The following is a 22,941-nucleotide window of genomic DNA, read 5'->3' as shown; positions in this document are numbered from 1 at the left end:
CAAACCTCATCATAATTCACAGTAAGAAAAATACTTACTGTAATGGCAGCTCCATTAATCCCTGCACCACTGCTTCCCCTGTGGACTGCACCTATAGAGCATATTTCACTTTAGGGACAAAATCTAAAATATATAGTTATTTAGCAGACTGGAATAGGATAACCTGGACCTGTTTGGCAGTGCCAGCCATGTTGACAACATCCTGAATGCGGTTTTCAAGGAAGGCCCAGGTATCCTGGTAGTCTGGGGAGGAGTCCTGAATCATCACCAACTCTGTGGTGTTATAGATGCCCGTTAGCGCTGCTCGTTTGGTGTACCAGTTCATCTACAAAAACCAACAACACATAAATATCATGGTTAAGGTGGCAATACAACAATAAAGTCTAATAAGAATGTAATCGGAGGATTTTAAACCAGACTGAAGACCTAATTTGACCTGGGTGGTGGCAGGTCAGATAATTTGGGGATGGTGCGGAAAGGAGAAGAGGGGTATGAGGGCCCTAGTTATGAAGTGTCTCAAAATGTATTTGAATTAGTTATGAGGGTTCTTATGACCTTTGAATATTGATAGAGTTTTAAGAGAGGTTGATAACTATGGGCCTGGGACCAACTCACGTCTGTGGAGCGATCTCCAGCGTGGTACCAGATGTCGTCGATCAGGGAGGACAGGTGCTTCAGGCTGTCAGGGATGTTGGTGGAAGGAGCAGGAGACTCATGGCCTAAAGGGACATTCCCAGTCATGGGATCAAACAGCCGGTAATACATTTTGAGAATATTCAGTGTTTCAAATGGACTATTATTTTTTTCAACTGAGATGCATGAAATTCCCCTACAATTTGCCTATTGATCACAACAGAATATTTGTCTGCAATAATCTGGTGGAATACTGAATCAATAATTGTATTCAACTCTCTAGCTTTAATTATACCTACAAACCACTTCCTAAACATATATGGATATTGGGTTTACACAGTATTCAACACAGACACCTGGAACATTTCGTAAAGTAAATTCCCATTCATATTAAGATGCCATGTGTTATCAATTTGACAACATACCTGAGGCCATGTTTCAATGTAGGGGATATGCATTCTCAATCTGGCCTCCACGGCATCCCTTAAGAACTCTGCAGTCTTCTTTTTTCTAAATCACAAAGTTGGCATGTAAAGAAATGTGTACTATTGATTCGAAAACCGGAAAGCAATACTGGATAGCATTGTAAATGTAACGTGCACATACTCAGCCTGGCCCAGCTGGACCTGGTTATGCTGTTCAGCTAGGGTCTCATTCAACTCTGCGTTGCACTGTGCAACGAAGTGCAGGACCAATTCTCCAGCCCCATTGTCAAACATACCAGTGGATGCAGAGGAGAGCCCAATGGTCTGAAACAGATGCAATAACAATGATTGAATGTATACATTTTGTATTAGTTCATTTGACTAATTTAATAAAAGTATATCGGGCTGGGGGGCTTAATCATTGTGTTCATGAGACCAGTGATTCCAGCATTTCAGATGCAGCAGGAATGACGTGCCATTTTCTAAAGCTGTAAACCGAAAAAGCATCTTGCTGAACGCACTTGGACAGACTTCAACCATGACCCATAGTTACAGACGAAATCTATCAAGGAACCTCATCACGACTTAATAATTTGGGAATACCTAATGGCACCTTACAGGCAAGTGCAGGCCATCGTAGCTTCTCCTACGTAATTGGAAAAGGAGGTGTGTGTGTGTGTGTGTGTGTGTGTGTGTGTGTGTGTGTGTGGTGTGTGTGTCTGCAATTTAACCTCACAACTAGAAGCCACAATCCTACACACTGCACCTCTAAGAGGAGGGTTACCTTCAACATACCTCTGCACCAGCTGCAATGGCCTCCATTGACCACCCATATAGTGGGACAAACTCAAGTGCAGATGTTAGGATGCGAGTTTGAAGTTGTTCCTCCGTCTCATACTCTTCTTCCTGCTCCCCTCTGATCCTGGTAACTAAGCAACCAAGAACCACCAGCGGAGATTCAGCATATTTAAAGCAATGAGAGAAAATGTAATATAACTCTTTAGATAATATTTTAGCAATATGAGCACTGTAAACAACTTGGTAATGGAGTTTTGAATAAAAAGCTTGGCATTTTAAGTCAATATCTTAAAATTAACCATGACTATGTAGAGCCAAAATGTTAACACTTAAGACTATGAATATGGATAGGCCACTGACAAGTTTGTCTTAATATAAGGGTGAAAATGAATATTCATTGCATGTATATCATGTCTTGCCTAATGGAAACAATGTCAACAATTATTTTGATTGTTAAGTAAAAACGAAATGATAATGCCAATACATTTCCCACTAAAATATTAGAGTTGGAATGCAGCAAAAAAAACGAAAGGTTATCTTATCTATAGTAGCATTCATTGTGAAACTGCATTCGTGACAACCTTTTATTTCCATCTCATCCATACCATAAACACAGTATGATGCTGACCTAGTGTTGGACCTGGATCCTTCCTCTGCTGCCGCTGAAGCCTGCTGGAAACCCTCAGTTGTGTCCTGCTCAGACTGGTACTGAGCATGGCTTGATGTGGAAGAGGAGCTGGTTGGAGAAGTTTTGTCATCTTTTGATCCATCCTGCAGTCGAACAGCAGCGCAGTGAAATCCTTTTCTCAGGTTGGCACACTGGGGATGGGTCGTTTTTGGTGCAGCCAACACTTAAGTCAGAATAATGAATAATGCAATTAGATAATATACATGGATGGCAATGGAGGTTATTAAGACGAAAAATAGCAATATCATATGATTCTGTCAACTAGTATTAAGAAGCACAGATTAAGAAAAAAAATCCCAGCGTAATTATCAGTACGTAAACAACTGATTTACTTGGGAAGACCGAAACGCCCCCCACTTGCTGGAAGCAGTTTAATATTGAGTCAGTCAACAACAGTTTCGAATATGTCAATACGAAACAAGGTTAAATCAATGATTCTGTCAGTTTGAATGAACATTATGGCCAACAAACTCGTGTTTTATTCTGCCCTTCATGATCACCTTTTCCTAAATGTCAAGTGACATTGGTTAGGTAAGCAAACGACAAATGTTTTTCGGTTCAAACCACATGTGCAACTCAAAAATTAAATCGTTGAATAAATCAAGGGGAGTTATTTTGGCTTAAAACAAAATGCTTGTATATTACCGCTGCCAAGGGCCCGGAATGCCCTTACACTCCGTAAACCTCGTACTAGCGCCGCCATATCCAGCTGCAGCGGACTGTTTAGAAAGTGTTGTGACGAATTTATTAAGCGACCCGCCGCATGTTGTGCACGTCATTGTTTTGAGCAATACAGACCACCTGACCGTCTTTTCGCATGTCCGCCGCGATCTGAATTTATTTCATTTTATTCAGAAGTAAGGGACCTAATAAAGGTAAGAAAGGTTTTGAAGTCTGTACAACTCTATATACTATTCAGGTTGGAATCTGATGTGTTGTGTTGTGTATTTTTTGAGCAAGTGGTTTTCTGCGTCATGCTGCTTGAGGTTTCTATGACTTTCACATATAACTACGCATTTGTTCTTTACAATACAGGGACTAAAATTAGATACTTTTCTATCAATTTATTTTCCAAAGAACTCTCCAATGAACTGAAATGTTTACCAATTTCTACAAATATCCATTGTGTTAATTTTTCTAGCTGTGTTTGTTTTGGGCTCTGTAGACCGAGTGCTGCATTGTGCAGTGTCATGGTTAGGTTGCGATCGTATTGGCATACCATACGAGTTGGTAATTGTACGTTTTATTCGTTCATTGATTAGATCAGTCTGAGAGGTCAAACCAATACCTTTACTACGAACATCTTTGTCTAACTACTTCTGCCACCACATTTATTTAATTTAAGCTGATGTTTGTACTCTAGAAGCCTAGAATGGACCTTGGCATCAAGGCAGGAGACAAGGTGCTCCTGGTGTGGAATCAACCATCATCCCCTTTGGCCCTCAAAGAGCTGGCGGAGAGTGTGGGTGCATTCATTGGAACCGATGGCAAAATATCAGTCGAGAATATGGAAATGCTGTTATTATGTGAGTGTTTGATTTTATATCATTACGCTATCATGTCAACCTTTTTTTTTATTATACACACGCATATCAAACAATTATGTTTTTGTTATAATCTATCGTGTGACAGAAATATTTCAATTTGATAATGCAAAGGAACAATCAATACCATGAATCTTCTCAGCAAGCTGATGGCCTAAAGCTTTAATTCTTGTCTTTCTTCCCTCCAGCCTCCCATAGACCTTCCTCCTATGACTGGGTCCTCTCCTGCCTTCTCACTGACAGCTCGTCTGTCCACAGCTCAGAAACGCTGGCGGAAATGGCCCGGGTTCTCAAGCCTGGCGGGAAGCTCATTATGGAGGAGCCGGTCACAGGTGAGATCTACATAAGATCCACCCATCCGTCCCGAGCAAAGGACCTCTGAATCTGATATTTAAGTAGACTTTGAATAGTGAACCCAGAACCTTTGGGCTCTTGGTCAAACACCCTATCCACTCATCAGTCTGCAACCTACTGTATCTCTTTGTTTGTTTCTTTTTATTTACCTGGCTCTGTTTCTCATTTTACCTTTACCGCAACTCCTCTTTCTGTCTGTAACAGGAACTAATGGATACAGTGTGAGGACTGCTGAGAAACTGGCATCTGTCCTGAAGCTGTCAGGCCTGACGTCTGTTGCAGAGGTCTGTGTCTGGAGTGTCAATCATAATTCTAGAACATTTTACACAAGAAACCCTTTTCCATGACTTCATAATCCAAGGAAATGGATTGATATGAAAACCTTTTTCTCTATGGTTCAAGGAGAAGATTGATGTTTGTTTTTCCATGCTATCACTGTGTCGTGGGACACGTAGCAATAGATACAGGCGTAGATTTTGTGATTAAAAAATGGCCTTTGGGGTGATATAACTATACATACTATCGCTGAGCAATAGTAATAGCAATAGTGTCTACTTATTCTTGAGCCGTCGGTTTGTTGTGCAGATGGGTAAAGCAGAGATGAGTCCAGACGCACTGAGCTCTCTAGGAGCAGCACTGGCTACCAGGGGAACTCCCTGCTCAGGGCCCGCATGTCGGCCGCCAAGCCAGACTTTGAAGTGGGCTCGTCGAGCCAGCTCAAACTCTCTTTTGGGAAGAAGACGCCTAAGCCAGGTCGATTTTAAAATTATACTTTATGTGTTATTTCAGCTAATTTGTGTGTGTGTGTATGTGTTTTACTTCTGTGTGTGATCGGGCTATTGGGTCAACTGTGTTGTTTTATTAGCCGAGAAACCAGCCCTTGATCCCAATGCTGCCAAAATGTGGACCCTCTCAGCCAATGACATGGACGATGAGGCTGTGGTAAGTAAACTGGATGTGCTCCAAAGTCTCCAAAAAAAGTCTGCAAATTAACGCATGCTGTAAGAAATATGAATGTATGTCTGTATATATATATTTGACATATATATACAGTACACATACCCTTTTATTTTCTTCAGTTTGTCTATGGGACACATGCTGTATATAGGTCTGTGTCTATGGGACACGTACCGTGTATAAGTATGTGTCTATGGAACACATCCTGTATATAGGTACCGGTATGTGCCTAGCAGTGTACAAGAAGCCCTTCAAATCCTCAAAACAGCAATTATTCACAAAAATCTTCTAGATGTAGCTCTTAAGTACATATACAATTTTAAGAGCTTTGAAGATAATAGAGGACACACCCGTAAACTAGGGCTCTGAAGCAGATGAGGGATGGCAAGGCCTGCTTGTGGGAAACGGCACAGGACATAACCCCCCACCTTGAGTCTTGCCTTGGGACGGGCGGGCGGGCTCTCCACTGAGCCCTGGTCTGACCTTAGAGCACTGGTTCTGGCTCCTGACCAAGCACTTACTTGTGTTCAGGACTTGGTGGATTCTGACACTCTGCTGGATGAAGATGACCTAAAGAAACCCGAGGCCTCCTCCCTCCGAGCCACTTGCGGAGATGGGGCTGCCAAAAAGAAGAAAGCCTGCAAAGACTGGTTAGAAGAACAACAACCTTAAATACTGCAAAGCAACACATCCCTCCCCCCTACAGTTTGATTCATGAATTACCTAAGCCGTTATTACACAGTAACTCCCAGTTTCAAATTGGCATTGAATAGCCCCAGTATAATGGTATTATTATTAATTTTTCTGTAAGATAACCTACCATTTCCTCTTGAGAGCTACAGAGTTGAGCAGCAGCGAGCCATGCATTCATGAATATGTAGGTTAATTAACCATTTGTTTGTTTGTGTGCAGCTCGTGCGGCTTGGCTGAGGAGTTGGAGCAGGACACCAAAGGAGTGCAGAAGGCCAGCCTACCAAAGTCTTCCTGTGGAAGTGTACGTAGCTTTGAGTTGGCGCATTTAGCAGAGATGCTTTTGTAAATGATCAACAAAACCGATGCAGAACCTGCTGTTGATGAAACGATAGGCCCTTGTTGTAAATTTAACGACTTGTCGTTTACGTGTGCCATGTTCAAAGTGTTGCTTTTGTAATCTCCATATTGACATCTGATGTATTGTTTTTCAGTGTTACCTGGGTGATGCGTTCCGCTGTGCTAGCTGCCCACATATGGGTAAGCCAGCCTTCAAGCCAGGAGAGAAGATCGTGCTAGACAACAATACCCTGACCGATGCTTAAAGACCCAGAACCATAAACAAGAAACACAACTTGTTGCACCAAACCCATTTCTGACCTCTAGGTTACATTCCGCCACTTGTTACATGAAAGCAGTGTTGGTTTAGGGAGAAAATGATTGACATGGATGGCATTTAAATTGACAATTGATCAATTCTAAGTTAATGACCAATGCTTAAAATCGAGTTCACTTACGCACCTACTCTGAATGTCACTCAGTTTGGAGCTGCAAGTGTCGGGTAAATCACAATAGTACATCTAATCAGTCACGTGAACTGTTTGTTATTGAAGGATGTCAAGGTTTTTCTGATTTAGTTAGCATTTGTGTCACTTTAATAAAAAATCCTTTGCAGATGCTGGCTCTAAATGAAGTTGAAGTTAGTCAAGTCAATCATTACCTTAATGAGAGCACCCAAATTTGAATTTTCAAGCTTCATGTATATTTGTCTGTATAGATGAAGATTTTGGCAAAATAATAAATGCACTTGATTTGAATGAGGTTTATTGTAATGTAAAGCAAACAATCTTTTCATAAATACGGTAAAATGTTACAAAAAAGGTACATTCATTAGCTATTGTTGAAGTCATGTATAGATACGAACGCCATAAGCAAAGATTACTAGACCATTAATTAAGATAATGCTTATTATTTCATTAACTTATATTAAATGGTTAATTAATGTACTTGGTAAAGTGTTACCATACCTTTTTGTATTTTTAGTAGTTTGACTTAACCATGATCGAATTTCACCATGAATTGACAGCTTCTATTCTTTGAGAATGGTTAACCTTGAATACCTATTAGTTCGGCAAAAATAAGTAGGCAAGACATTCCGCTCAAACGCTAGCAATAAAAAAATTGTCTTATCCCACGTTTTTGGATTTTCTATCAATAGAAAGATTTCAGTTTTTCTTGTTCTTGGTTGTATGATGAACTCGCTATAATCCCAGCACTAATAATCCCAGAATAAACAGAAGCAAATCCAAAATACAGTAGGCACAAAACGGGTCACCAGATGGGCGTCTCCATCGCGAATGACATGTAAAAATAGGGTTTGAATCATAGTTCACATCTTCAGTCCCGTATCACGCTGAATCAGAGACAACGTTGAACTCCATACTGATGTCTCCTGAGCTGGGTTCAAAGGTGAAACTGTAAGACACTTTGCCGCCGCCGCCGTCTTCCCCCACGCTTTGTCGCGGCGACGGGAAAAAGTAGACGCCCTGTTTTCTGTGACGACTCCACTCGCAAGCACCCTGCGGGGACGGCATACAGTGCATCCATATAAAGACTCTACGCAGCAATCGTAACTGGAATCACGGTCAACGAAAGCAAAAGTAAACCGGGGAATGCAGATCAAAAGAACATGAACTCTTATCTCAACAAATGTTATATATTAGAAAAAGTGAAAGAGAGTGACCATACACAGATGAGAAGAGGTTTGGTTTCTGCTTACCTGCTCCCCAACATCTCCTGAGAGACCCATGCTGATGGTGACTTCCTCGGTCAGCTGGTACTCCATCCATATGGCAACGCCATGGCAAGAGCCACTCCTGGAAGGACAACCAGAATGCAAGCAATGAAATGCGACGGTCACTTAAGAATACGATTATTATACATTAGAGCTTTTAAGATCAAGATATTGTAGGATGTAAAAAATATGGGAGACAAGAGGCCAGTGAGATACAACTATCGGAACTTGGAGACCGTATAACAACTTGAATAATATAGCATTTACCACCACGCATATTCAAACTCTTGGAGTTCAGTATATAATTATGGAGTCCAAGCCTCCACGAGATGAAGTGTACCTGACAAAGGGGAAGCAGCCCTGAGCGTGGATTGGCTGCTCAGGGACACACTGCGTGAAGTCAAAGGTCATGACGGCAGTGGGCAGGGACAAAGCTCGGCACGGGTATTCCCACAACGGGTGGGGCTCCGCCTCACGGGACTCACGGAAATCCAGAGATCGCTGAAGGCCGAGAGACGGAAAATGGAATTATTTCAAAAACTGAACAAAGTGGGCAAGACAGAAAAAGAATAATCCAATGAAAGTTATTGATTTCATAGAGGTAAGCAAATGACTTCAAGGGGTTACCTGAACCATCTGGTCCATGGGCGACACGTCGAACCCTTCGCACGTTCCACAAGGGGCTCGTATCCTCCAAAGATCCTAGAGGGACAACGATTAAAACAGCGTTTTGCATCATCTCCCCCGTCTGAACGACGATACTCCAAACTCCATGCATGGGGATACAGAGGGTAATCATTCATCATAGGCACCCATACTGCTAAACACAATACAAAATAAGTAGGCAACTTATCCCTTATTTGACTGCGATGCAAAAAGGGAATTTCTGAATGGAAATGTGTGAAATGAACATGCAGTCATGCCTCACCTGGAACTCCACGGCGGCGGCGTGCAGTGTGGCCGAGCGGGGCAGGATGGCGGCCCCCGGACGCAGGAGCTTGGCCAGCGCCGTCCGGCAGTAAGTACAGAAGAACAGCGAGTGCCACGGCAGCAGTCCTGGTGCTGTAGTAAGGCTCCCCCATCAGGAAGGAGATCTGGGTGGGGGGGGGGGGGGGGGGGGGGGGGGGGGGGGTGTCACAACAAGGTATGAGCATGGAACTGAAGACGCCGCAGCTTGCTGCCGGATCAGGGCGGAAAACGGAGGGGAGTTTAAGGTGCTGGGGGTCAGGGCTCAGGGGGTCACCTGTTGTCCCCCCAGGTCGTTGCTGCTGAGCTGGTCGGCTCTGATCTCCAGGACCTCCACGCCGCCTTTCATGGAGTTGGCCTCAACACCTGCAGAGGCACAATGTGGAAGGATGGATTGGTGTATTGCCTTATTGGTGTACACATGATGACATAGACGTCCACTGTTACGCTTAATATGAACGTCAATGCCATCAAGATGGGATTTACATGTATGTGTGTATGCATGTACATTTACCTGATCAATAACCCGTTAGACATTCTAGAACTTTCCAAACCAAAGACCTGAAATGAAAGGACAGACAAATGCAGCGAATACTGTAAGCCTCATGGTTTATTCAGACAAATATGCAATTAAAATGCAGGAACTAAGAGTCAAAATAAAAAATAAGGACAAGTGTCTCACCTTTTTGGCCCCGAGCATGTGAGCAAAGACTGGCAGCAGGCTTCCATCGCTAACGCTCAGGCAGACGCTGTCTACATCCAAAACCTACACACGAAAAGAGACCCGGCATGATACAATGGCCAATTAGCGTGGCATAGTGGGTTCCCATTAAGCCAGCCCGTCCCCCGCCACCGAGCCCTGCTACGTACGCTGCGCAGCGCTCTGACGTAGCTCTCCGTGCGACGGCCGTCATTGAGCTCTCCGAAGCGTGGGCGGTTCCACACAAGGTGGGCGTGGCAGGTACAACATGGCCGGCACAGCGGGGTCTCCTTCAGTCCCACCTGTTGGCTGAGGAAGGAGAGGGCAAACCCCGGGGTCACAACAAGCTGCTGCTGCTGGATCAGGCAGGGACACATACATCACGCATGCATGCGTGCATAGAGATTTGGACCACTTTTGTAATCATTTCTTTGTTTACTGGAGAGACGGTGAAAAAACAGTGGTCAGAGGAATGCAGCGTTGACCCACAGCAGAGGAGGGAACCAAAGGGGAGTACCTGTCTGTCTGCAGGCCGTACCACAGGCTGTAGTCGTCGTGGATGACTGTTGGCTCAGCTCCTCCCCCTCCACACACTCCTTTCGGTAGGCAGGAAGTAAACACTCTGCATCCAGTGGTCGCGCCACTAGAACCACACAGAACCACGACCCCACATTAGTTCCAATAAATTTGACACGAACGCTAGAAAAAAGTCACGTGGAGCACATCGCTCATATCTTGGGTCGTCTGGTACTGGACGAAGTCCCCAAGACCAACTTGGCTGCCGCCGGGTGTGCAATTGCCATGACCTCTAAACTCAACGCAACATCATGATTCCATTTTAAAGTTTAGAAAAACATATTTTTTATTACTAAACACCACACCAAAAACAATACCAAGGCTTCCCCGTCGCACAAATGCTAGCCCACTGTTAGCTAGCTAAGTAGGTAGGTAGGGATGTTTGCATGTTGTGCCTTATGTAATGCCATGTTTTGTCTGAGTGTGAGGATCATGTGCATGTGGCTGTGAGGGTCTGAACCCACCGGTGCGGCTTTGGGTTGAGGGTAGGTCCAGCTGGGGGCCATGCTGCAGACGATAGAGCCCTCGGGGTCCATGTCAATGTCCCACCAGGACAGAACCACCTGGGCCCTGCCGCTGACCCGGGCTGGAAAGTGAGAGGTGTGGGACTGTGGAGCGCTGCTCACAGGCTTACTGAAGTCCAGACTGGTGGGGAGAGGAAACAACCAAGAGAGGGGCAGAGGGGACGACACAGGGGAATAATAAGGTTAATAACTAAAGAAAAAAATTAAAACTAAGAAGCCGAAAAAGTTGAAAAGGGCTTATGGAGAGCGTGTATAGAGTGTATAGAGAGCTTCTGTCTATACAATTCTCTGTACCTGTATTTGCAAGTATGTATGTACTAGGTGGAGTTTATTTTTCTCTATATTATTATTTAACCAAATATGTAACGCTTTTGCCTGTTCATTTGTATTTTTGAAAATAAAGATTTGATCGCAAAAAAACAAACAGCTTATGTAGAGCCTGCCCTCCTTCTCTCTTTCTCACCTGAACATGGTGCAGAGAGGGCCCAGGGGTGTGAACTGTTCAGGGGAGACCTGGCTGAGCTGGATGTCGCAGACAGAGTGGGCCCCGGCGCACTGCGTCACGGCAGGGGGCGGGGCCAGGCGGGCCCCCTCCACCATCACGGGCTGCAGCTGGCCCCAGCTCCACAGCAGCTCCGACTCCACCAGCTGAGAGTAGACGGTGGCCCGGTGTGGCACGGCCTCACAGCCCTCCTGTAGGGGGCGGTAAAGAGACAATTCGAGCGGAAGAATGGAGTAAATGGGGTCTAAAGAAGACCCTTTCGGCTTGGACTCCAACCCCCTGAATAGGTGATCCTTCCCCAAAAGGACATTGCAGACGGCGATTGCTCTATGCAACCCTTCCTGATGAATGGGATAAAAAGACACACACACACACACATACCTGCACCAGATTCTGGTGTGCGTGTTCGTAGCTAGGCAAGGCGCCCTCGCCAATCAGCTCAGTGTCAAAGAGCTCTGTGACCAAGATGTTAGCTCTCGTCTGCATGTCCCCGTCTGTCAAAAGACAACATTATTTTAGTTAGTTACAACTTATCTATTTTAGGCGGAGAAATAACTGCACGTATAAGCCAGCTACATAGCCGTAGCAGTCTGTGAGTGGGCATCATGTCTGACCTGGCCCCACAGTGACTTCTGTGGAGTGCTTGTTAATGATCTTCATGCGGTCGGAGAAGCCGTTTTTTTCCACAATGCACTTTGCTGCCTCGGCCATGGGCTTGAACACCTGAAAACAAAAATAACAAAATAGATAGGTAGTTTCTTCATATCAATAAGCTACAACTGATTAAGATTGGCAAAGGGGATAACCTCAAGGATGTGTTAGAATTAAAACAAACGTAATACATTGCATTGTGAATATTATATAAAGAGCAGAAGCAGGTTTCTAAACTTTTGGGGATTATTGGGGAGATTTAATTTGAAGATATAAAGCTCCTTAATGCTTTCAAGCACTGCGGCGTAAACTTTATGTAATAGTGCTTTATAACAATGAATGTTTTGGTGTTAAAAATAACCATTGGTTCGGCTAAACATTTATTGGGAAAGGAGCTTTCAGCAATAAGCAAAGAGGAGCCTGTTGCAAATTCTGGTGTGGTCCCTGGTCACAAAGAAGGTTATAATCTGTAGCTTATTATAGACCTATACTCAAACACTAGCATTTCCTTACAATATTATAGAAATGCTATGATTGCATTCAACTATAATGGCATATATTATAGAGGGCTTTTTCTTTAGAAATGTCTGGCTCATGTTTGTGTTACCTCTACGGCGTAGCAGAAGTCTGCCCCCGCTGTGAGTGCCATCATGGAGAGCAGGCCAGTGCCTGTTCCGATGTCCAGAACCGTCGCCTTCTCACCACGAGCCTTCACTCTGGCCACAGCTGCACGGATACCCGCGTAATATTTCTGGTTCTGGAATAGAGAGAGGGCAAAGCGTTATTAGGTGAACGGCACAGATTAACCAACCAAGTAGGGTGTGTCCCAGGAATGAATTAAGTGGATTATTATTAATCAATTTTAAACAGTTCTAGAGGATAACCTATGTTTTAATGTGTCTGGTGGGAGAAGCCCTCCTAATGTCACTTTTGTAGATTTAGCAAAAAATTACCCTCCAGAGTCAATGAAAAGCCCACAGTACATCTCTGCGGCAGCAGGTCAAACATTTAAAAAAGATGTGCAGCTTCAGGTAGCAGAATGGCAATGAGCATGACACTATGTATGAGCCTGCCCCTGAGAAAGGGACTCCATTCCACTGTGATTACTGGAGTTGCATTATCACCCAAAAGTTAGCACTAAAAGACATACTCGTAGAGATTATACTATTTGGATGCCCAGGATAACTGATAGCTCATCATGAATGAGTGGGGTTGTACTATGTCTGCCTAATGTGTGTGATTAATCCTCACCCGATCGGTATCATGAAGCATATCAGCATAACTGGACCTGATACAAGAAAAAGATACAAGTTACAATTATTGATTTTGTAAGTGAATGGCCCATCCTAATGACTTGGCATCAATGACTTACTACGCCAGTGCATTGTCCAAAATAAATCCCAGATGTATTGGCATTATTCTAAAGGCATTATAGTATTTTTTATTATGGGGCAATGTAAATGTATACTGTGCTATCTAGCTATGAAGTGAACTGATTGACCAACAGAGCAAACATAGTTGGCTTTCTGCATACAATAACAATCATAAAACGTATGGTAACACACGGCAGCTAAATTAAATGTTTATTTGTGCTAATAATGCTATGCTCCCCATTGCAACCTGCCTTGCTATCTCTTGGTGATAGTCGTATTCCTCACTCTCCTCCACCCAATCTAGGGCACCCGTAGTTGGGTTCGCTCGTCCACAGAATGTCTTCATTTTTGCATAAATTCCCAATATATGATCACCGGTTAACTGTGTGACTTTAGTTTATGACAAGCGTATACGTCCAATTACTACCGCGGTACTGTAGTTTACTTTACAGCAGCATTGCCTACAAGGGGGCAGACATTTTCACCGACAGCGTCACAGGTTGTTCTGATCACGTGGTCAATGGAACACGTGACAAAACTGTTACCCTGCTGCCACAGCAGTGAACTCTGTCAGTAGCACGGAGCGCACAGTCCCAGAATTAAAAAAGATGTGGTCTGACATAAAGGTACATATTTGTATGTAGCCTACCAATAAATCGTTATGGTCCCTAAAGGCACTCTCCCTCCGAATCCTGCCATTTGCATGGTCCGCCAGAAGTGCCATATGGTGCAGCATTACCACGGCGCTCACCTCTGTATTTATAGGGGTTACGGTAATAAGACTGACCGAGAACACCTTGGATAATCAGTTTGTAATCACCCACATGAAATGTTCTTGAACATAACCCCTTTTTAATGCCTGATTTGTCATGAAAAGCATCAAGAGTAACGGACAACAATTGTGATGAGGAGTGTGGCTTGGTTTTCCACGCTTGGGATTTAATTGACATTTGATAATGTGTTCACAGTTTCACATAAAAATATTATGTTATTGACACACGTTGGACAGATGCTTTATTTCATGCAGTCGCGCCGTCAGTGGACAGTATGGAGTGACGGGATTAAATATCCTAACCCTAAGGAGATGTTTCTGGAGTTATAACCAAGAAATAACGCAGTTGCCTTAAATTATTCTGATTATAGATTTAACGCATGATACGGGTTGAAATTAAATTTATGAAGGGATATGATAAAACAAAATGTTTCTTCTCACTCTTCAATTCTTCTGTCTGACTTCAGTTCACCACCACACCATCTGTGTCGCCAATTCTCCTTTTCCTCCAAACCATGCGTACGCATGGGTCAGAGTTTGCTTAGGGCTGCGCACATTCTCCCGTCAAGATGGTTTTTTATCGATCACAACCTTGGCGTGGAAAGTCACGTACGCCAATTTCAGCCCCGTTTTGTGCGTATGCAACGGTTATAAAGGAGACCCCTGGGGCCTCATGTACTAAGACTTGCGTGGATTTCATACTGAAACTTGGCGTACGCCAAAACCCAGTCTTACGCACAAATAAATTCAGATGTATCAAAGTGTGCGAACGCATGGATCCAAGCACGTTTCTTTTGTACATCTCAATCAACGTGGAATTGAGCACACATGCCGAGGTGCCAAACTCCTCCCTGTCCACGCCCTCATTTAAATATGCAATTTTATTTAAATAGGCCTCTGGACCTGAGATTCACCTCTTAATCCGATCACCTGGCACCATGAACAGAGGCAAAAAACGAAACTTCACGGAGTCCGAGCTCGAGATTTTGCTCCACGATGTAGAAATGCGCAAGCATATGCTATTTGGAACCCTGTCAACAGGGATAAATGCAAAAAAAAAAGAGAAGTGAGTGGGAGCGTGTTTGCGAGGCCGTCAATGCAGTGGGGTCTCAGCAGCGCACACACTCTGAAATTAAAAAAAAGTGGTCAGACCTCAAGGTGGAGGTGAAGCGGAGGGTTTCTGCCCACCGCCGAAGCGTGACCGCAACAGGTGGGGGGCGGGAGTGGGGGAACTCTCCCCCTTCGATTTGAGAGTGGCCGCTTTTGGTGACACAGCTCTCACCGGAGTGGTGGGAGCCCATGAAGGGGACACCGATCATCCCCAAGGTAAATATGCTGAAGTCATAAATGCTGTAATTATACTGGTCATATAATTGGCTGCTTACAATACAGATAAGTCGTGCGTAAAGATGCCAGGATATTAAAGACTTTGACTCGTGTTTATTAACTTAAATTTTGTATTTTTGAATAGACAAGCAAGGAGAGGGCACGGATTGCTCCGTCGGCCCCGGCGTCTCCTCCGTCGGCCCCGGCGTCTCCTCCGTCGGCCCCGGCGTCTCCTCCGTCGGCCCCGGCGTCTCCAGCCCCGGCGTCTCCTCCGTCGGGCCCGGCGTCTCCAGCGTAACCGCTGACTCCGGTTTCTCCACCGGCTCCGCTGCACGCGGCGCCTCGAATTCATCTGCTGACCACCCGACCGGCCGTGTCCTCACCCGAGCTGTACTGGAGTCACAGGCAGAAATCGTCAGAGCCATCGGTGGCATTAATGATCGCCTTGATCGGCTTATTAATGTACTCAGTGACATAAGCGCGTCAATAAATACACTTGTGTCAAAGTAAATTCTGTCCTTGCCTCTTTACATGCTTGAAATCACATTCTGCCGGGCCCGTATGGCTCCTCGGGGTGGGTTGCAGTTGACGGGTCCGGCATCCGGTTCCTCCAGTGGGGGGTTGTGCTGCTCTGGCAGTGGTATGCCATGGCGGTGTGCCACATTGTGGAGGACGCCACAGGCCATCACAATGTGGCACACCTTCTCAGGTCTGTACAGTAGCATCCCCCCCGACCTGCCCAGGCATCGCCACCGTCCCTTCAGCAGGCCGATTGCCCTCTCCACAATTATTCTAGTCCGGGAATGGCGGTCATTATACCTCCTCTCTTGGTCGGTGTTGGGGTTTGTAAGAGGGGTCATCAGCCACATTCTTAGGGGGTAGCCACGGTCCCCTGGGGTCAGATGAAGGCAGAATACAATACACAACGTAAAAACCACACAATGAATGAATGCAGAAGTAAATACTGAACACGTCAGAGAAACAGGATATTTGGATGTGCACAAGCCCCAGATGTGCATTACGCTGGTTTATACATACGGGACAATTACACAAATAAAGCATTTACTCACCCAGAAGCCACCCATCGCGCACAGTGCCAGCCTCCAGCCTGTTCCCAACCATGCTGTTGGTCAGAATGAATGAATTGTGCGTTGAACCAGGCCACCTTGCCACGATGTTAAGAAGCTGCATTTGCGCATCACATATGACTTGGACATTGATAGAATGAAAGTGTTTCCTGTTGACGTAAACAAATTCATCCTGTGATGGCGCTTTTATGGCAATATGTGTGCAGTCAACAGCTCCGATTACATTAGGGAAACCGGCTGTTGCTGCAAATTGCGCTTTAATGTTGGCCTGTTCAACAGCATTGTATGGGAATTTGATGTACCTGGATGACATTCGGATGATTCCGTCCCACACAGCTGGCATGGCTCGGCTCAGGGTGGACTGGCACACTCCTGACCGATCGGCCAGCTCCCGCTGGAAGGCCCCTGTTGCCAGGAACCCCAGCGTGGTCAGCACCTGTGTGGGCACGGACAACCCCTGGCTCCTGGCTGTGTGGCACTCTAGGGCCGGCCGCAGCTCTGCGCACAGCTCCAGTAATACTGGCCTGGGGAAACGAAATCGGCTCATGAGCCAATCATCATAATTTGCGAGTAAGTCCTCAGGTTCCCTAAATATACGTTCCCTTCGGATTTGACCATTTGCGATGTCCTCTAACAACGCTAACGCAGCCATTTTTAAAACAATTTTCTTCATCCATTGCGCATGCTTTTATAGCCACCCATATAATTGCAAGGTGTGTTAATTGTTCATTAGTGTGTCTCTGATGTGCAAATCACTCTGATGAGTGATTGTTTTCACCTTTTTTCCCAGTTTCCCAGCGTCACCTCTCATTGTCGCCAAAGGAACAATAGCTGTAGAAACGTGCGTACGACAGCTCTGGAGCTGGCGTGGGGACCGCACATTTTTACGGTAATTTCACGTTTTGTACATCTGAACGTGAGCGTGGAAAAGGACGTACGCCACGTTTGTGTAGTACATGAGGCCCCTGGGCTTTTATTTCCTTCACTTCATACGTTTCGACCAATCCTGTTGCTGGAGGCAGAGTTATTTGCAGACAAACTAGACCACCCCATGAACATTTTAAAATGTAAATACACAGACATTTCTGTATAATTAAGGTGTATGACAGCTCCCTCTGCTGGACAACAGTCTCACACCAAACTACATTTTCCGTTTGAACCAACGTAGCTCTAGTCTAGTACATTGATGTGAAACGGGTTGGTGGATTGAACGTGTTGTAGCAGAGAATGGCCTGCGGGGCAGTATAAACATTGTTAAATACATGAATAGGCTTAAATTTAGTAGTAATATCAGAGCCCGTCTACGAATTAGACATTCTCTGGTAATATGGAGGTTTCATATTTTTACAAAATGGATTATGTGAACATTGCAGAATAACAATCATGTATATTAAATGTATTGCAGGAGTTTAGCTTGACGTTAACCAAGTTAAAGGACAATTAAATGAACCGCAACAAACATGTAGAAGTCAATGTGGGATTTTAATATATAAACAAAAACACTTGACAGAAGTTTAAAACAATTTGTAAAGGAAAGCAGAGGAAAACTATTTTCCAAAATGAATCTTTTCAAAATGTCACCACCATTCCGAAAGCAAGTGAAGGTTTGTGTAAAAGCAGTCCTCCCTGACCAGCTCTGTCCCTGACTCTAAACCCTGACTCTCAACCCTAACGCTAAACCCTCTGAGGGCAGGAAGACGCGCCTTCAGTGTAAAGGTTTGAACCACAGAGAAGGAAGAAAAGAGGAAGCAGTAGAGAGTAGTGAAGCAGTGAGGTTAGTGACAGACGTGAGGAAAAGGCGTGTGGAAGCACACGGTTACATGTGAGGTCAAGAAGATCACTCCCACTGGAGGTCATTGATCCATCAGCCTCAGACTTCTGAGCTCAGCAGGTCTTCTGGAGGACGAGGCTCGGATGAACTGAGGAGACAGGACCAGCAGGATGTCAGGATCAGGGCGGGTTTAGCTCAGGTGTGTCTACCCCCGACCAAACAGGATCAGGTGAGGTTCAGCTCAGGTGTGTCTGCCCGGACCAAACAAGGACATGGATTAGGTTTAATATTCAAAAGATGCAACATTATCTGAACCAAAGATAAGTCATTAAGGAGCAGGCAGGCTTTAGGGCGCCTTGCTCAAGAACGCATCACTGTATTCTGAGGACTTGAACCCGGCAGCATTGGTTTGAAAGTTGAACCCCCAACCCCTACCTAGTCCACTATGTCCAGATAATGCACATTTATGAGGAATCCTTGATGGTAGAGTCCTGGTGGTCCTCAGGATTTGCCTTCCAGATGTATGGCTTCTCCATCAGTCGTCCAGATTCCTGGTCTGGTTACAAACGTAATTTGTCTCTAATGTAAGGTAGCAAACACAGGAGTAGTTGGGCTCTAATGTAAGGTAACAAACAAAGAAGTAGTTGGGCTCTAATATCAGGTAACAAACACAGTAGTAGTTTGTCTCTAATATCAGGTAACAAACACAGTAGTAGTTTGTCTCTAATATCAGGTAACAAACACAGGAGTAGTTGGACTCTAATGCAAGGTAACAAACACAGTAGTAGTTTGTCTCTAATGTAAGGTCACAAACACAGGAGTAGTTGGGCTCTAATGGCGCGTAACAAAGTAGCAGCTGTAGTTTGTCTGGTAAACAACCACAATAGTATGCCGCAACTTGTACTGGACAAACTAATCCTGCGTTACAACAAGTCCACTCTGTTTATTTTAGGCAAACTTACGAGGATCCTGGTTGGTGGAGTGAAGTCGTCCGCCAGAGTCTTGGCTCCTCCATCAGCTCTCCTCAGCCAGAGTCCTGTTCTGGAACAAACAGCGCGGATCTGGCCCTAAAGTCTGGTAACAAACATGTAGTTTGTCTTATTTTTAAGCCCTTTATTTCCAGTTTGTTTGGTTAATACAAACTTACAATCCTTGTTGGTAGAGTGATGGTCATCCTCCAGATTCAGGACTCCCCTACCAGCTCGCCTCCGCTCCAGAAACACGTTCTAGTAAGAAAACACAGCGGTAGTTGGTTAACGCATGTCAAATTAACAGCTGTATTTTGCCCTTTAAGTCAACCATGCAACTAAATACAAACTTACGAGGAATCCTTGTTGGTCGATTCCTAGTCGTCCTCCAGGGTCTCAGCTCCTCCAGCAGCTCTCCTCAGACAGAGTCCTGGTCTGGAACAAACAGCGGAAGTCTTGCTTCAACATGTGGTAAAACAGATGTAGTCGTCTGATATATATGGTACAAACGCCGGTAGTGTGGCAGTGAAGTGGCAGTGAGTGTGATGATCACTTCAGAGTCAAGCTCCATCTACCCCACGACAGACGTCATTCACCAGGCAGGCCCTCCACCAGCCCAGGGCCTTCAGCACGGCTCCTCCATCTGCTTCTTCATCCTGGTCTGGTTTCAAACACAGTTGGTCTCAGAAGTAAATCACCTGGGTACGCAACACACCCCACCTCCTGCATCTGAGGTTCACTTGTAAAATGGAAGACAAATTTAAACACTTAAAAACACTTAAAAACACACTCTGCACGTCTGCAGATTGTAGCGTTCAGTAATTCATCCACTACGGTCGTAGCAGCACTAGTAACATTAATGGCTCATATGACTCTTGCATAACCCCCGTATAAATTAATTCACAGCTTGGCACAGATTTAAAGTCATAAGATGATCAAAACCAGACCTAAACTACCGTGGATTTTAGTGTTTCAGATGAGCTTGGTGATGGTTACCCTCTGGTCCGGTGCTGCAGGTCCCTGGTCTCCAGCCTCAGTCTCCGGTCCACCCTGGCACCACAAGCCTCCGGTCCCCAGCCTCTCAGCCTCGCCTTTCAGCTACAGCAGAAGGTTTATATCAGCATTTACCCAACAAAAAAAACGTATTTGACTCATCCAAAACAGAGTTTCACAATTAATTGAACTATTATTTTATAACTCAAGGCCAGAAAAGACTTGAGAATTGAGAAGACTCTACTAACACAGAGCACTGACCTGTTCTGTAGGACTTCTGACAGGAGGTGGCGGTCTGGCTCTGGGTGAGGAGGTGGACGTCTTGCTCTGGGTGAGGAGGCAGACACCTTGGGACAAACTACATGTTACCTTTTTAACCTTGTACAGTTCTACAGTATCTTCTAATAATAATAATAAATGAAATTTATATAGCGCTTAATATGGTACTCTAAGACGCTTATATTCTACTGTAACATGTGGGAATGACGGCCATTATTTTAGCTTTGATATTATCCAGTTGGTAACTCTGCACCAAAGTCGTTGTTTAACGTCATTCCATTGGGTAGGGTTTAACTTCTGTTGCAATTAATGACAGCAGATATTTAGAACGTACAAAAGCTGAAGTAACAAAGAACACTAAGCAGTATCGATATTAAATCAAATATACTCAGCCATATTCAGGTGCTGGGTTCCGTTGAAGAAATGTCAAATTATCTTCCACCTCAAAATGATTTTCAGCCTTCCCTGATGTCAAAAATGGGCCCGCAAGTAGAACGCTGTTTTGTACGCGGTGAGAGTCCCGCAACTTCATTGTGGTTAAAAGAACGGCGCAACCATCGGAAATTATCAATATATTGTACAACGTACTTCTCAGTATGTATTTAATATCAAACTTTAGTTGTTTAAGATAGGGGCAACAATTCCCAATGGAAACCGACTGAAAAATAGTTTCCGTTGGCAACGGCTCGAGGTTACGCAAATACAATCCAGAACGTTCCGCCAGATTCCCTCAGGGGACTCCCTTCAAACTAACTGCCAGGTGGTATCTTATGGTTGTCAAGACTACAACGTTCTATGCTAACCATTGGGACTAAATCAAGTTACCTCACTCAGAACCTTCCACGGTGGGAAGCACAAACCGTCCGACTGGAATCCGAACATTCCAGCCGGAACCAACCAAAGAAAAAACAGAACCAGCGCCTCACCTTGAGCTGAATGGAGGAAGATCCTGAAGTCCAGCGATGGTCTTCATTAAAAAACAGCCAACAGACTTACCTTGAAGAGATCCGTTTGTCGCTGTTGGTCATTACTACTATTCAGTGTACCTTTACATTATTATGCACCCAGTGTGTACAAGTTATATCACTCAAAACCATACGAAGAACCAAACTACCATGTACGTCCCACAACAACTTTAAACCTAAAATCCGGGAATCATTCAATACAAAACCGTGTCTACATTTTACAATTATATAGATTATTCAGGGTACAAACCATACAGAGCAAATCTAAACGTTGAGCTCACAGAGAGCCGACCATAGCCCTGCAACGTCACCCTGACCGCCTCATCACCAACAGCAAATAATGCCAGCCAGCAAACACATGTACAGCTCCAGTGAGAAGTGGGCATCTGAGTGAAAGGACTGCCCATAATAAAAAGAGCCCTATCCAATCATCTTCATGGTATAAAGATTTACAGACTTGACATTCCATTGTGTTCTAACCACCTTAGTCTGCTCCCTCGTTACTTATAAAACTCTACATCTCCATCACTAGAGTGTTGCATCCTACTCATGCGGGTGTGGTCTGAGTGAGCAGAGATGCATGCTGGGATACGGTGCTGTCTGAAGTCATCAGTTCCATAGACACGCCCCTCAGGAGAAACCAAGTGTTTGAGAATCTGTCGTGACATCAGTTACATGAGCTGGAATATCCTTCAAGATAGCGCTAGGATTCTCAGAGGAGAAAGGCCAAGAGGAAGATTTGTGGGTTCTTCCTCGCAGCCAGTGGAGCACAACAACGGTCTTCATCAGAGTACCATGGAACACTTTGAAACATTCTCCTCTTTACACCTTGAAGCCCCAGTGAAGGTTTCCTTACCTCCTCAGCTGAAGAGCACAACTTCAGCTCGAAGAGCGCACTAGCTGGAGTTCCCGGATTGGTTCTGATTTAAGGGAACCAATCGTTCAGCTAGTCCTGTCCGAAACAATTACAGTTCAGCCTGAGAAGACGTGCAACTGAGAGCAAGACAAGATCCACAGGGCTCTCCATCAATCCAGCCAGGTAATAAGAGCCGTCTCATTACAGTCATCTTGAATATCCATTTAGGTCCCTTTCCAATGTCAGACTCTTGTGGAATTCCTTTGGGTGTCCATCCTCCATTGATCCTGATTGGTGTAGTCCTTGTTTGAAGTCACTGATCTGAACACGCCGCTTGCATCCTCTTACACTTGAGTTGGATACTCTCCTTCCTGCCCAGTGTGTTGGATCTTGCTCCGGAGTGTCGCTCAGGGTTCTTCATGTCTACTGGAGGCCCTTAAGTAAACGTTTGGCCGTCCATCAGGTACG

The 22,941-nt window shown here is 44.7% G+C and overlaps 3 protein-coding genes, 1 long non-coding RNA gene and 1 pseudogene across 8 annotated transcripts; 1 reads left to right on the top strand and 4 right to left on the bottom strand.

The window, feature by feature from the left end:
- Positions 1-34: 34 nt before the first annotated feature.
- On the bottom strand, positions 35-3,299 carry LOC130389196 (ubiquinone biosynthesis protein COQ9-B, mitochondrial-like; annotated as a pseudogene).
- Positions 3,300-3,309: 10 nt separating this feature from the next.
- On the top strand, positions 3,310-7,594 carry LOC130389190 (anamorsin-B-like). Its single transcript, XM_056598865.1, is given in 10 exon segments — positions 3,310-3,419; positions 3,908-4,070; positions 4,277-4,420; positions 4,647-4,726; positions 5,028-5,064; positions 5,067-5,195; positions 5,308-5,384; positions 5,931-6,049; positions 6,312-6,393; positions 6,584-7,594. Coding segments are annotated over 9 exon segments (933 nt in total). The 5' UTR covers positions 3,310-3,419; positions 3,908-3,916; the 3' UTR covers positions 6,695-7,594.
- Positions 7,161-13,945, bottom strand: LOC130389192 (protein arginine N-methyltransferase 7-like). Its single transcript, XM_056598867.1, is given in 19 exon segments — positions 7,161-7,948; positions 8,149-8,245; positions 8,504-8,664; positions 8,791-8,865; positions 9,092-9,220; positions 9,222-9,257; positions 9,407-9,526; positions 9,649-9,690; positions 9,812-9,895; positions 10,000-10,138; positions 10,347-10,403; positions 10,405-10,472; positions 10,870-11,050; positions 11,393-11,622; positions 11,813-11,925; positions 12,046-12,154; positions 12,690-12,839; positions 13,334-13,370; positions 13,707-13,945. Coding segments are annotated over 19 exon segments (2,094 nt in total). The 5' UTR covers positions 13,802-13,945; the 3' UTR covers positions 7,161-7,777.
- A 2,096-nt stretch (positions 13,946-16,041) lies between these two features.
- LOC130389186 (putative nuclease HARBI1) lies at positions 16,042-17,402 on the bottom strand. The gene is made up of 2 exons (XM_056598861.1): positions 16,624-17,402; positions 16,042-16,445 (listed from the first exon to the last, which is right to left on the bottom strand). The coding sequence occupies exons 1-2, from the start codon at positions 17,312-17,314 to the stop codon at positions 16,081-16,083; spliced, it is 1,056 nt and encodes a 351-aa protein (XP_056454836.1). The 5' UTR covers positions 17,315-17,402; the 3' UTR covers positions 16,042-16,080.
- A 695-nt stretch (positions 17,403-18,097) lies between these two features.
- LOC130389212 (uncharacterized) lies at positions 18,098-22,226 on the bottom strand. Of its 5 annotated transcripts, none has more exons than XR_008896508.1 (8): positions 20,635-22,226; positions 20,377-20,478; positions 19,934-20,041; positions 19,735-19,815; positions 19,560-19,638; positions 19,375-19,486; positions 18,848-18,968; positions 18,098-18,663 (listed from the first exon to the last, which is right to left on the bottom strand). It is a non-coding gene; the product is annotated as an uncharacterized LOC130389212 (long non-coding RNA). The 5 variants fall into 5 exon arrangements; XR_008896510.1 differs by having other exon boundaries at positions 19,556-19,638; positions 19,956-20,041; XR_008896511.1 differs by having other exon boundaries at positions 18,848-18,991; positions 19,956-20,041.
- Positions 22,227-22,941: the final 715 nt, after the last annotated feature.

Source organism: Gadus chalcogrammus, chromosome 9 (genome assembly GCF_026213295.1).
Source record: "Gadus chalcogrammus isolate NIFS_2021 chromosome 9, NIFS_Gcha_1.0, whole genome shotgun sequence".
NCBI lineage: Eukaryota > Metazoa > Chordata > Actinopteri > Gadiformes > Gadidae > Gadus > Gadus chalcogrammus.
This window is presented reverse-complemented; position numbering and strand designations above follow the sequence as displayed.

Bases quoted from the DNA above. Each gene is read 5' to 3' on its own strand.
- LOC130389186 (XM_056598861.1), bottom strand. From the start codon at position 17,314: ATGAAGAAAATTGTTTTAAAAATGGCTGCGTTAGCGTTGTTAGAGGAC. The intron at 16,446-16,623 runs GTGAGTAAATGC...ATCTGACCCCAG, and splicing joins GCGCGATGGGTGGCTTCTGG to GGGACCGTGGCTACCCCCTA.